Here is a 13,194-nt window from a genome sequence, read left to right as displayed (position 1 = left end):
TTTTCCTTCATTTGTCCATTTCTTTTTAATAAATAATATAAGAGAAGAAATTGTTCAACTACTCCATGGTTATTAATTCAATTTTAACTTTATGCATCTAAGTGATCCTTTGGGTGTTGTCAAAGATTATCGAGTGGAAAAAAAAATAAGATTTTGATTTGAATTGACCTATTTCATATTTGGATAAGTAAAACGAAGAAAGGAATATAATAAATTTCTCGATTTTCAAAGAAATAAGTAAGAATAATATAAGCAAATTTGTGACCATAATTTTTTTATTTTATTGATCAATATGATAAGGTGATGTATGCTATAGTATAGGTTGATGCATGAGGGCCAAAGTGGGACCACTTATTTAGAAACTTATGATTCATCGACACATCATACATTCACTTATTGGGAGCCCTTGCTTTTGTAAGTCTCTCTTTAACTTTTTTCTTTTCCCATTTACACTTTTAAATCTACTAAATTTACAAGCTTAATAATAATGTAATATAGGAAAAATCCAAGAGATAATAATGCACCGAAAAAGGTTATTTTAAGAGATATTAATTACCAAGAAATATATTAAATACTTCTAAAATATAATTTGCCCAAATACATTTTCAGCTTTGAAAGCATTAAAGTTGGTGTTATTGGTAGTTGGTTCTGTATTCCTTAGCAATTTAATTGCTTTATCTTCAAACTCTGGCATCCAACCACAAAAAAATTCCTAAATAACTTGATAAGAAAAATATGGAAATTGTGAAAACGACAAGAAGATATTTAATGAAGAAATGAGCAATGAGATCCCTCCACCCGCTTCTTGTCCATCATCATAATCGTCCTCCTTTTTCTCGGATAGAGATCACCTGTTTCAAACGATGTCTCATTTATAATCTCAAGTCAATTATATATTATTATATTATAAATAAAAAAATTAAAAACAAAAAATAACAATGTAATTGATTCGGGACAGAGAATATAACACTACTTGAGACAAATGATTTTTCTTTTAATTTTATTACTAAACAAAAACAATTAATTTTTAAGTTTTGTGGAAGGAGATGTTTCCTCGTTTTTCAGCTGTTTGTATCTTCTGACACAACTTGATTGCATTCTCATTATATACATATTTTTTTATAAAGATTTCTCAGCGTAGAACCTTTCTCTCTCTCTCTCTCTCTTCTCAAAAGTTCTTTGTTGCTCATCAAAGGGTGCTTGCTTGGTTGCATCAAATGATTTGAAAGTAAAGGGTCAAATCAAATCAAAACAATTTGCCATGTTTTGATCTATTGGCAGGTACTCCTCTTAAAAAAGAAAAGCCACTGAAAACTTGTTAACTTCATACCTTACCTCAATTTCTCCCTTACCCAGAATTTCATATACTAAAAAGAACATTTTTTTGGGTTATAATTGTGTGGATAATGAGGTGAATAAAGATGGGTATCTTTTTCTCAACTCTTTCTTAACCATCTCTCTCTTCAATTCTTTTTTTTTACCCTTTTCAGTTACTATGGTATTGCAGAGAATTTGTGGTCTGACATAGAACTTTCCTAATTCTAAGTTGAAGTGCTGATTATCAAATCTCAAAGATAGATCTAATCATATGCATGTGTTTTGAGAGGTGAGTTTTATTTGATGCATCTTTATGTGTTTTCTTTGATGTATATGTTATAAGGCATAAGTAACTGTTATTGCTTTGGTGGGTGAGACTAAGTGTGCGTGTGCTTCCTTATCTATGTCTCTCTCTATCTCTTTTGTGTGTCTAAAAATCCATTCTTCCTATGTTTTGAGACATTGTAATTGAAAATCTCTTTTCCTTTGAAGTTCAGTGATGCTCATGAAGCACGTGTGCATTCTAATTTCACTCTTAACATATTATTTCATTAACTAGCTAGCATATAAAAATAATGAACCTCTTTTATTTCCTTCTATATCTAATACTTAGCTTCCTTTGCTACTCCTTCAAAAAAAATAAAAAATAATCCTAGTTTGAGGGTATGATGAAATTAACTAAATATAATATAACACCATGCACAAAACAAAACTAATAATTTCATCAATAACATATAATTTGGCATAAATGAAATATGATATCCAAATAAAACAGATTCTTAATTTCTTCTCTATTTCATTGCTTTTTCCTCAAGATCATTCTAATTAGCATCAATAATTGAGAGACTTTTGATGGGTTGACCCACAAATCATACCATCACAAGATTGAAGGTAGCTATAGTGTATATATGAGTACCACTTATTCTTCATATATTACATAAATTATATATATATATATGTGAGTGAGAATCCATTTACTCAAAGAGTAAGTTTTTTAAACTTATTTTTTATCCTAGTCATTAATTTTATAGACATCTAATGTTTTAAATCTACTCACTAATTGAAACCATTAAATTTCCCAGTAATTAATAGTTAGGATGAAAAATAAATTTAAAAAACTTACTTTTACGGTAAGTAAGTGTATCCTTTGTTATATATATATATATAACATATGTGAGAGGATGTTTTTTTTTATTTTGTGTTGGTTTTTGTATGGGAGATGTGGATTTATGGTTTGTATATGTATGAGTATGAGTTTGATGTGAAATATGAGAGGGTATAGAGTAACTAACGCACTAGTGTCTTTTCAGTGAAGTAACAGATTATTTTACCCAAAAGGGATGGCGACATATTATCATGGTAATTCGGAAATCCAAGGTGGTAGCGCTGATGGACTTCAAACACTCGTGCTCATGAATCCTGGTTATATCCACTACTCTGACGCGCCGCCACAGCCACCTCTTTCTCACGCCCCCACCAACCTTGTTTTCCTCAACAACAATAATAACACCAACACCAACAACAACTTCAACCCTCACGCGCCACAATCTCATCAAACCCAACATTTTGTCGGCGTCCCTCTCTCCTCCTCCGCCGCTGCTGCCGCCTCCCAAGACCTTAACCACCACCACCACTCCATGCACCCCCACCATGACGTGTCGGCCTTGCATGGCTTCATGCCCCGCATGCAGTACAATCTCTGGAACTCAGTTGACACTAATTTGGCGGCGCGTGAGATTCCACGCTCCCAGCAGGGGCTCTCCTTGAGTCTTTCTTCTCAACAGGCTGGGTTCGGGTCTTTCCTGGTTGACCGTGAGGTGCCGACGCAGGTTCAGCCGCCGGATATATCTGGCGACGATCTTGGCGGCAGCTCACCTTCACCGGCTTCAGTGGTCACCAATGGTGGCGCTTCTGGCATTCAGAGTGTGGTTATGAGTTCAAAGTATTTGAAGGCTGCACATGAACTCTTAGATGAGGTGGTGAATGTGAACAATGGGATTAATACTGAATTGGCAAAGAAAAGTGGTGGTGGTTGTGGTGGAGGAAGCAAGGTTATTGGAGAGTCATCTGGTGGTGCAGCTAGTGGAGACGGTGGTTCAATTGGTGGAGAGGGTGGTGGAAAGCGTGAGCTATCAACTGTTGAAAGACAAGAAATTCAGATGAAGAAGGCTAAGCTAATAAGCATGCTTGATGAGGTATATATTTGTTGGGATGCTTCCTCATTTTAATTATTGTTTTTGCATGGTTGATAAAGATTATTCGTTTTAAATGGTGTTTCACTTCATGTTTTAAACTAATAGAATGCTTCATTTTATTACTTTTTGTTTTTAAATTTTTTATTTTATCCACATGTTAATATATGATTAGCTTGAAATAGAAAATGAGACACAGTTGGAAAATAGAGTGCTCTTGTTAGTGTTATCTCAACCTTATTTCTTTAATCATATATACTTATTTTTTAATAAAGCTTCCATCTATTTTTTAATCAACCATTCAATTTGTTCTCAAGGTTATGAGAACACCAACTTGACTTTCAATGATACGGTATGTTTGCTGGTTAGATTTTGAAAATATAGATAAGCAGATTTCATGGTTCCTAAGTTTTACCTTTCATTTCATTCCCCTCCAAAATCCAATTTTTAAAGATCCTAAGAGATCACTTGTCCACAAGAATATCTAATTCTTTGTCTCGAACGAATCACATTTTAACAAATAATATAAAAATGTTATATTTTGTTTTTAAAAGTTTTCTTTTTATTTATGTGACAATATTTGATTGGTTCGAGATAAAGAATGAAACGAGATATGTCTCGTCACAATGAATTTGCTTCTCATCATAACCTTATAATTTTTAGTTAGTATCAAGTTGATAGATGGTGTAAATTCTCATAACCAAAACCTATGTTTATTTACTCATATTTTTAAATACATCATAATATCATATGTGACCTTATTTTCTTGTTCAACAAATAATTTCATACGAATTTCTGAATGACAGCATTAAATAATGCAACAGAAATTTAACTACATTTAAAAACAGTTTGTTATATGAAAGAAAGTAATGTGCATGAAGATTTGAAGTCCACCATATATTATCATAAGAAGATTATGAATTATTGTTTCATATTATTGGTTCATGAAGGTGGACCGAAGGTACAGACAATACCATCACCAAATGGAAATTGTGGTATCCTCATTTGAACAAGTTGCAGGGATTGGATCAGCAAGAACATACACTTCCCTTGCATTGCAAACAATTTCAAAGCAATTTCGGTGTTTGAAAGATGCCATAACAGGTCAAATTCGTGCTGCAAATAAGAGCCTAGGAGAAGAAGATTATTTTGGAGGTAAAAGTGAAGGTTCTAGGCTCAAATATGTTGATCATCATTTAAGGCAACAGAGAGCTCTACAACAATTGGGTCTGGTTCAGCATAATGCTTGGAGGCCACAGAGAGGTTTGCCAGAAAGATCAGTTTCTGTTCTTCGTGCTTGGCTCTTTGAACACTTTCTCCATCCGTAAGTATACTCTCTGCATACCGATCAGTTCAATCGAAAAACTGGTAAACTAATCTTTATACTGATACGATACAACAATTTACACTGATTGTGTAATTATACCTATCAAAATTAGCCAAAATAAGTTAAAACGAGTTATACTGACAGATTTTCATTTTAAATCGTATCGCTTTTCACGATTAATAAATTGTTTTAAATATTCCACTATTCAATAATTTGATATTATGTTTCTTTTTGAAGAAGGGTCTATTGCAAAAATTGTTACACACTTTGTGGAAGAATAAATGTATCTCTTTTTTACATCATTTTTGATGCTGTAATAACAATGATGTATAAATTTACCATCAATTCTTTAACTATCTGATAAGCATGGTTAACCATGATTTCTATATCATTAACCAAATATAAAAAAAAATTGTAAATAAGTAATGTGATATTATACTTTTTGGTTTAAGGTTCTTGGTGTTTTACATTTTTGTGGTAAAATTATTGACTTTTGATTTCAGTTATCCTAAGGATTCAGACAAACACATGCTTGCAAAACAAACAGGACTTACAAGGAGCCAAGTAAGCAATAGTCTTAGATCTTATGAATGGTTCTTTCTGTTAATGTTAACAATGATAATGTTAACAAGGTTTGGAATATAACAGGTTTCAAATTGGTTTATAAATGCTCGAGTTAGGCTTTGGAAGCCAATGGTAGAAGAAATGTACATGGAGGAAATGAAAGAAAATGAACAGAATAATGGTTCTGAAGACAAATCAAGCAAAAGCAATGAAGACCCTTCTATGAAAAATACAGCTTCATTAGACAAAGTTCCTGCCACTGAAATTGAACCAAAAAGCTTCAATCCCAAGCAACAAGTTTCTAAGAGTCAAAACACTCCAATAGCTGGTGAAAGTGTGAGAAACCAATCAGGATTCAGCTTCAATATTGGGTCATCAGAACTAGATGGTATAACACAAGGAAGTCCAAAGAAAGCAAGGAATCATGAAATCATGCATTCAACAAATAGTGTTCTTTCAATGAACATGGATATCAAACCCAATGAGCAACTTTCAATGAAATTTGGTGATGAGAGACAGGGTAGAGATGAATACTCTTTTATGGGAAACCAAACAAACTTCATTGGTGGTTTTGGACAATACCCTATTGGTGATATTGGTAGGTTTGATGCAGAACAATTCACACCAAGTTTTCAAGGTAATGGTGTTTCACTCACACTTGGTCTTGACTCATTACCAGGAACACATCAAAATTTTCTTCCAAACCAAAACATTCAACTTGGTAGAAGCATGGATATAAGTGAAACAAATGAGTTTGGTGCTATAAACACTTCTCCTTCTAACTCTACAGCTGCATTTGAGAATATCAACATGCAAAACCCAAAGAGATTTGCAGCACAATTGTTACCAGATTTTGTGGCCCAAATAAGACATTGAAGAGTGAACAAATGTGGTAGCACACACACACTAGCACACACTTTTTTATGGGTTGCTCATAATTTCTTATTATCTCATTGCTTATGTTGGGGAGTAATGGAAAATAGTGGTGTAAAGAAAGAAAGGATTTTACTTTAGTATAGGTTTATACCATGCATAGAACCATTTGAGTTCCTAGATAGAAAGTTTAGGGGATTGGAAAGTATATTGTTGAGGTTGTATATTATTTTTGAAATTTCAAGATGGGTTACATGGGTTGGTGTCATAAAGTTTAAATTGGTAAAGATACCAATATATCTTTGATTGGAAATATGTTCTCATATTATGCATTTCTCCATTTACTTTTTGTTTAAGTTTCGATACTAGTAAGAGTATTCATATCATACCCGCAACAAACTAATCTCATTCAAGATGTGTAATTGCTTTTTCCAACAAATATCGTTTAGGAATTGAAATTTTGTTATTTTGATCTTCCTGAGAATCTAACATGACCTTGCACCACTAGATCGACTGTTGTTGGTAAAGCCTATTAATGATCTAGAAAATCTTAATGAATGAAAGTAAAATCTCCAATAGTTCAACGGTGTCTCATTGATTAATATTGCAGTTTTGGCCCATGACATAATAATTTCATATTAAAGTTGCCGTTTTGGCCAATGACGTGATAATTTCATATTAAAGTTGTTCCTGAAAGATTTTACTTTTCAATTTTATTCAATTCCTATATCCACTTTGATGATATAAGGATGAATAGCCTCTAGCTAAACTTAGATAAAATCCCACTTTAAAGGCTACCAATTCATTTTTAACTTCACTAAAATAGTTGTTAATTTATAACCCTAAAAAACTTTTACTAAAGTACCTTTTATAATTATATTCAGGCCAATATCATCTAGATTATATAAGTATTTGTTGTATTTTGGTTTCAAAGTACACGTCAAGATCAGATATAGGTGATAACTACCAACCTAAGAACACACAAAACAAGTACAATATGAGCACTTCGGGTCCTAGTTGGCCAATTGAACGATCCAAACAAATGAGTTGTTAACTGAGCAGAAACAACAAGACAATACAAGGACCATCTCTAACATCTTACTGTCACACTGTCCGAACGATGTGAGACCCCTGCCACCTAATGCATGCTTCCTACACCCTGTGTACCTCTCAATAACAGAAGAACGAATCTACGGTGTGACGACACAACATAAATCAACTATGCACAAAGTATGTATCTGTTAAAGTCTCACCTAACACAGGAAAAATAACTTTTTGTGGAGCAAACCTAACAAACCATTTGGTCGGCTAGGCCCAAAACATCTATGAAGAAATATTCCTCTCACCTCTCCACTATAAATAATAGATTTCTCCCTTAAGGAAGTTTACTTACCTTTACATACTTACTCTCACTATATACTTATTTTATTCTCTCTTATATTATTCTATCATTCTCTCCATTTTTTTTACATACTGACTTGATTCTACTCCAGTCTTCATATGTCTAGACCCCACCTTCACAAGACTAGAACAATATCATACAATAAAATCGTTCTTTAAGTATATTAAAATACTAATATTTTAAGTTTAAGCATATAAGGTGAGCCGAACTTTGTACATTTGTGTGTCAATCTATGTATCATATATAGGTATGTTTAGGGATGACAAAAAAAACCCGACCCGTGGTTACCCGTGGAAATACCCACAATGAGTACCCGCAATAATAGCTTATGGGCGGGAGCGAGTTTTGTGATACCCGCCCGCGGGTATCCGCAAATTTATATATTTAGTTTTTATTTAAATTTTTATATATATTTATTATTATTTAAAGATATATCATATACTTTATTATTATTTCATAATAAATTACATATATTTGACTATGGTCATAAATTTATCATATAAATATTATATTATTCATGTAACAATTATTTTTATATATTAATTATTACAAATTATATAAATATATATTTAAAATTAAAAATCCGCACGGGTACCCGCAAATATTGCGTGTTTGGGCACGGGAAAGCACTACTCGTGCCTACCCGCGCTCGTTGCCATCCCTAGGTATGTTTATCATATCATTCAATGTACATCGTCGTTCTTGGGTTGGGTATTTGTATATTGGGTATGAGGTATTTATAGTAGGTAATAGGGAGGACCCGACCTTATCTAGGGATAATAATGGGTTTGGATGAGTTCGGATAGAGCACTACTCAAATTTGTCTCATTCGACCATTTTGAGAGTCAGACCTGTGCAGATACCTGTTGTTAGATCTGTTATCCACAGGTCCTTGGATACCTAGCACATCTGTGGGCACCCATAAATTATGAAAATATAAATTTTTTTTTTGTAAACAACTTATATATTTGTGTATGTGTTTCTTATTGTTCATGAATATGCCTTGGAAGAAAACCCCTCATGTTTGGTGACAATGGAGTAGAGAATTGAGGTTGAAAGAAGAAACTCAAAACGACATCGTTTTAATTTTTTTTAAGAAGAACATTTACACGTCATCAAGTGACATGTCAAACACACCAACGTGGATCAAGTTATTAACGTTGACTGACAAGTGTGAACATAAGGACTAGTATGTGTCCATGTTAAAATTATCCGGGATTAAATTAATAATTTAAATTTAGTAGAGACTAACTTGGTATGACGAGAAATATGAAGGACAAAAATGATTACTTACTAAAAAAAATTAAAGTCCAAATTTCAAACTAAATTTAAATAACTTTTTCAATAAATTATAAAACTTATTTTATCTCTAGAAACGTATATATGAACAAGATAGATGACAAGGATCCATACTGCGGCGCACTACATGTTGGATGTTTATATTTGGCCATTGGTTTTTCATATGATGGCGGCTTTGAAGTTTGAAAAATTCACTTCCATTATATCCACATGCTACTATCAATATTTTGTATTAATTTTATTGTCTAATATTGCTCTCAAATTAAGTGCACATTCACTGAATAGGTTCATCACGTGATATACACGTTTAATAGCCGACAATTATCAGTTACATCAACATCACCATCACCATTTTCTTTTTTTTATTACTGTATACTTATTTTCTAGGTCTTCTTTCATATATTAATGCTTTTTCTTTTGCACTCGTTTTGTTCATGTTAATTTGTTTAATGGAAGTGTGTTGCTTTTTCTTTTGCACTCGTTTTGTACATGTTGTTTGTTTAATGGAAGTATTCTTTATTGTTGTAAGTGTTGAGATACCCTTCCTACTCCAATTAAAATATATTCTTCTTTGTTCATAAAAAAAGTAGTTAAAGAAAAATGTTCTAAAAATATATATTATAGTGATTTGTATGGAATGAATAATTTGTATATCTCTTATTTTTTAGATTAAGAGAAATAACATGTAAATAAATTATAAAGGTCTGATGTACAATGAGAGGGTATACATAAGATTATTATTCTATGCGTAATTCTAAATTCATCTATAATATACAAGAGTATTATTCTATGCATAATTCTAAATTCATCTATAAGATTATTTTTTGTCTTCTCAGAAAATAAATTTTATGAAATCATTTTCTAAAAATATTGATAGTAGGAAATTATATTGATAAGGAGATTTTATAGCTATAGCAAAATTCTCCCTTTAACTTTGGTATAATAACATTGTTATATCCAGAAAATCTTTCTATCAACTAAATTGATATATATATATATATATTAAGGAATCAAACTCATTTTGTCTCTAGTTGTTTATCCTATTAATCTGTTCAGATATATGCGTGAGCCTGTTAAAAGAAGTTATATAAAATATGCTTTGAATCTCTAGTCAAACGTCGAATAAAAAAATAACCTATAAGACAGAAGCCTTGGTTTAGTGTTTGAGATACAAGTCAACTCTTACTTATTAAACCAAACCTATTCATACCATTAATTGTTTGTGTAAATCCCTATTATATATTGTTATTGTAATATCATAATGTTCATGTATGACTTCATTTTATTAATAATATAAAAATAACTAAATATTTTTTTAATGATATCATTAAAGTATTATTTTAAATTTCCCAATGAATACAATGATTCAACTCATAATATAACAACATAAGTTCTTAACTTAATTTGAATCTTGAATTGAACATAAGTTTTTGAAGCCCAATTAATCAAAATTTTTGAATATATATAAACTGTTTTGCAACTTACTATTTAAGATTAATTTACTTAAAATGATTTACCCGATGACAAAGAATCATAAGTGGAGGAGATAGAAACCACTAGACAGATAAAGTCAAAAGGGTTTGAACACTATGACACCTAAAGATAGCCTGTAGCAAGTACATCCAAATTCCCCATGTGCACTTAATTTTTTTTTGGTTTCGCACATGTATTATCGCACTGAAAGTAATCTCGTCCGAGCCGGGAACATCTACAGGTACGTGGGGCTAACTCTCCTAACAGACATTTTTTTTATCTACAAGACTCGAACTCAGATTCTTGCTTAAAGGAAATCAAACATGTACCACTTGAACCAACGCCAATTGGTTTAAGTGCAATTATATGTTTCTATTACTTTTTTATCTTGGTCTAAACATCTAGGTAAAGCATGTCAGATATAAAGTTATTAAATGTTGTCTCATTCTATACCAATTAATTATATATTATTACATGAATAAAAACTAAAAAATAACATTCTATTAGATAAAATAGAGAATAATATTGTTCAAAACATGTGATCCAGTATATCATTACCTTTCTTCTGGTATTTGAAAAGTCATACCTTCAATCTTTTGAATGGAGCCTCTAAACTTCTGCTTGTTATTGTTGACTTTCCCACGTTTAGAACAACACGCATATGCATATAAATAATAAGACCCCCTCTCATATTTCAACTCACAAAAAACTACACCAAAGCATACTCAAACCATTACCGAACTCCTTCAATATTCTCAACCCTTCTTTCTTTCTTGATTGTTAGATATGAACGTGAGTGATGAAATTGATGTTCCACCATTTTTTGTATGCCCTATCTCATTAGAAATCATGAAGGATCCAGTTACTATCTCCACTGGCATCACCTACGACCGAGAGAGCATAGAAAAATGGCTTTTCTCTGGTAAAAACAAGACATGTCCTTTAACCAAACAACCCATTTCAGATTCCATTGATCTCACTCCAAACCACACACTTCGAAGACTTATTCAAGCTTGGTGTACCATGAATGCTTCTCATGGCATAGAAAGAATTCCAACACCAAAACCTCCTATCAACAAAACCCAAATAACAAAGCTACTTAATGATGCTTATCATTCACCTCATTTGCTGATTCAATCTCTCAAACAACTCAAATCCATTGCTTCCGGTAGCGAAACGAATAAACGTTGCATGGAAGCTGCGGGTGCTGTTGAATTCTTAGCATCAGCTATAAAAGGCAACACCAACAACAATGATTCTGCAACAAGTGTTGAAGATGAAGCTTTAAGTATACTTCACGATCTTCATGTATCAGAAACTGGATTGAAGACTTTGCTAGGGTTCAAAAACGGTGAGTTTATTGAGTCCTTAACAAGGGTCATGCAAAATGGTATCTATGAGTCAAGAGTTTATGCAGTGTTCTTGTTGAAATCAATGTCTGAAGTGGCTGAACCCTTGCACTTGTTCCATCTAAGAACCGAGTTATTAATGGAATTAGTACATGTATTAAAAGATCAAATTTCACTGAAGGCTTCAAAGGCAACACTTCAGACACTAATACAAGTGTGTCCTTGGGGTAGAAATAGGACCAAAGCAGTAGAAGCAGGTGCTGTATCAGTTCTAATAGAGCTTCTTCTTGATTGCAAGGACAGAAAGCCTTGTGAGATGATGCTTGTGTTGTTGGAATCTCTGTGCCAATGTGCTGATGGAAGAGCTGAACTTTTGAGCCATGGAGCAGGACTAGCCATTGTGTCCAAAAAGATTCTGAGGGTTTCTGTTTTGGCAAATGATAGGGCTGTGAGGATTTTGTTATCTGTTTCTAGATTCTCTGCAACTCCTGGTGTTGTTCAAGAAATGTTGAAACTTGGTGTGGTTGCAAAACTTTGTTTGATGCTTCAAGTGGATAGTGGAAACAAGGCCAAAGAGATAGCAAGAGAGATACTTAAACTTCATGCTAGGGTATGGAGGGTTTCTTCCTGCATACCTAGTACTTTGCTTTCTTCATACCCATCTTATGTGTAAATCTTTGATAATTTTATGTAGGAAGATTATTCTTTTGCAGAAAGTAATGCTACTCAATTGTTCCATAATTAAGTTAAGAAAAACATATTTCATATCTGAATCATATATTTTATGAAAATTCAATGGTTCATGTAATTTAAATTAGTTAAAAGATCTAAACCATTAAATTTTCATTAAATAAATGACTAAGATGTGGGGTAGATTTTTTTAACCTACTAATAGAGGAAGTGAATCATATTCCTTAACTTATTTGGTAATTACAAATATGAAATAGGTATTTAGATGGGTATCAACCATTGCCCACAAAAGGAATAGGTTAGGTGGCAATTTGGGTTTTGATTAGTTTGTTGAATTCAGTACTCTTTATGTAATGATTGTTGGAATGGGATCACTGTCCGACTTTTCTGTGTCTCATTGTGTCCCAATCCAATGGAAATTTGACACATACTAGAAAAGAAAATTAAAAAAAATATAACATAACATTTTTATGTAATTTGATGAGATATGATTGGTTTGGGACATGAGGACGAAAAGATTTCGAGACATAAGATTGTGTTTCATGATTGTTGACCCAAAAGGGTTAATTATACCGCTTTTGTTCCTAATTTTCTATTTCGCTTTTTTATTTTTTCATTTAACATTCAATGCTTCGAAGGACCAAACTTGAATTTGAGTTGAATGAATAATGCAAATCATTATTATTGAGACCTTACATTAATAATGAT

General features: G+C 32.4%; 2 protein-coding genes across 8 annotated transcripts; both read left to right on the top strand.

Moving 5' to 3' along the window:
• LOC109348289 (BEL1-like homeodomain protein 1) lies at positions 1,114–6,607 on the top strand. Of its 7 annotated transcripts, none has more exons than XM_019588670.1 (7): positions 1,114–1,281; positions 1,508–1,606; positions 2,628–3,512; positions 4,460–4,833; positions 5,340–5,400; positions 5,485–5,885; positions 5,916–6,607. In XM_019588670.1, exons 3-7 carry the CDS (start codon positions 2,658–2,660, stop codon positions 6,274–6,276), a joined length of 2,052 nt encoding a protein of 683 aa, XP_019444215.1. In that variant the 5' UTR covers positions 1,114–1,281; positions 1,508–1,606; positions 2,628–2,657; the 3' UTR covers positions 6,277–6,607. The 7 variants fall into 7 exon arrangements, with proteins under 7 accessions (XP_019444215.1, XP_019444214.1, XP_019444211.1 ...); XM_019588669.1 differs by having other exon boundaries at positions 1,115–1,281; positions 5,485–6,305; positions 6,337–6,607; XM_019588666.1 differs by having other exon boundaries at positions 1,115–1,281; positions 1,553–1,606; positions 5,485–6,607.
• On the top strand, positions 11,209–12,505 carry LOC109348291 (E3 ubiquitin-protein ligase PUB23-like). Its single transcript, XM_019588671.1, has one exon. It carries the CDS (start codon positions 11,234–11,236, stop codon positions 12,467–12,469), a length of 1,236 nt encoding a protein of 411 aa, XP_019444216.1. The 5' UTR covers positions 11,209–11,233; the 3' UTR covers positions 12,470–12,505.

This window comes from Lupinus angustifolius, chromosome LG05 (assembly GCF_001865875.1).
Source record: "Lupinus angustifolius cultivar Tanjil chromosome LG05, LupAngTanjil_v1.0, whole genome shotgun sequence".
NCBI classification, from domain to species: Eukaryota; Viridiplantae; Streptophyta; class Magnoliopsida; order Fabales; family Fabaceae; genus Lupinus; species Lupinus angustifolius.
Note: the sequence above shows the minus strand (reverse complement) of the source record. Positions and strands in the feature narration are given on the sequence as shown.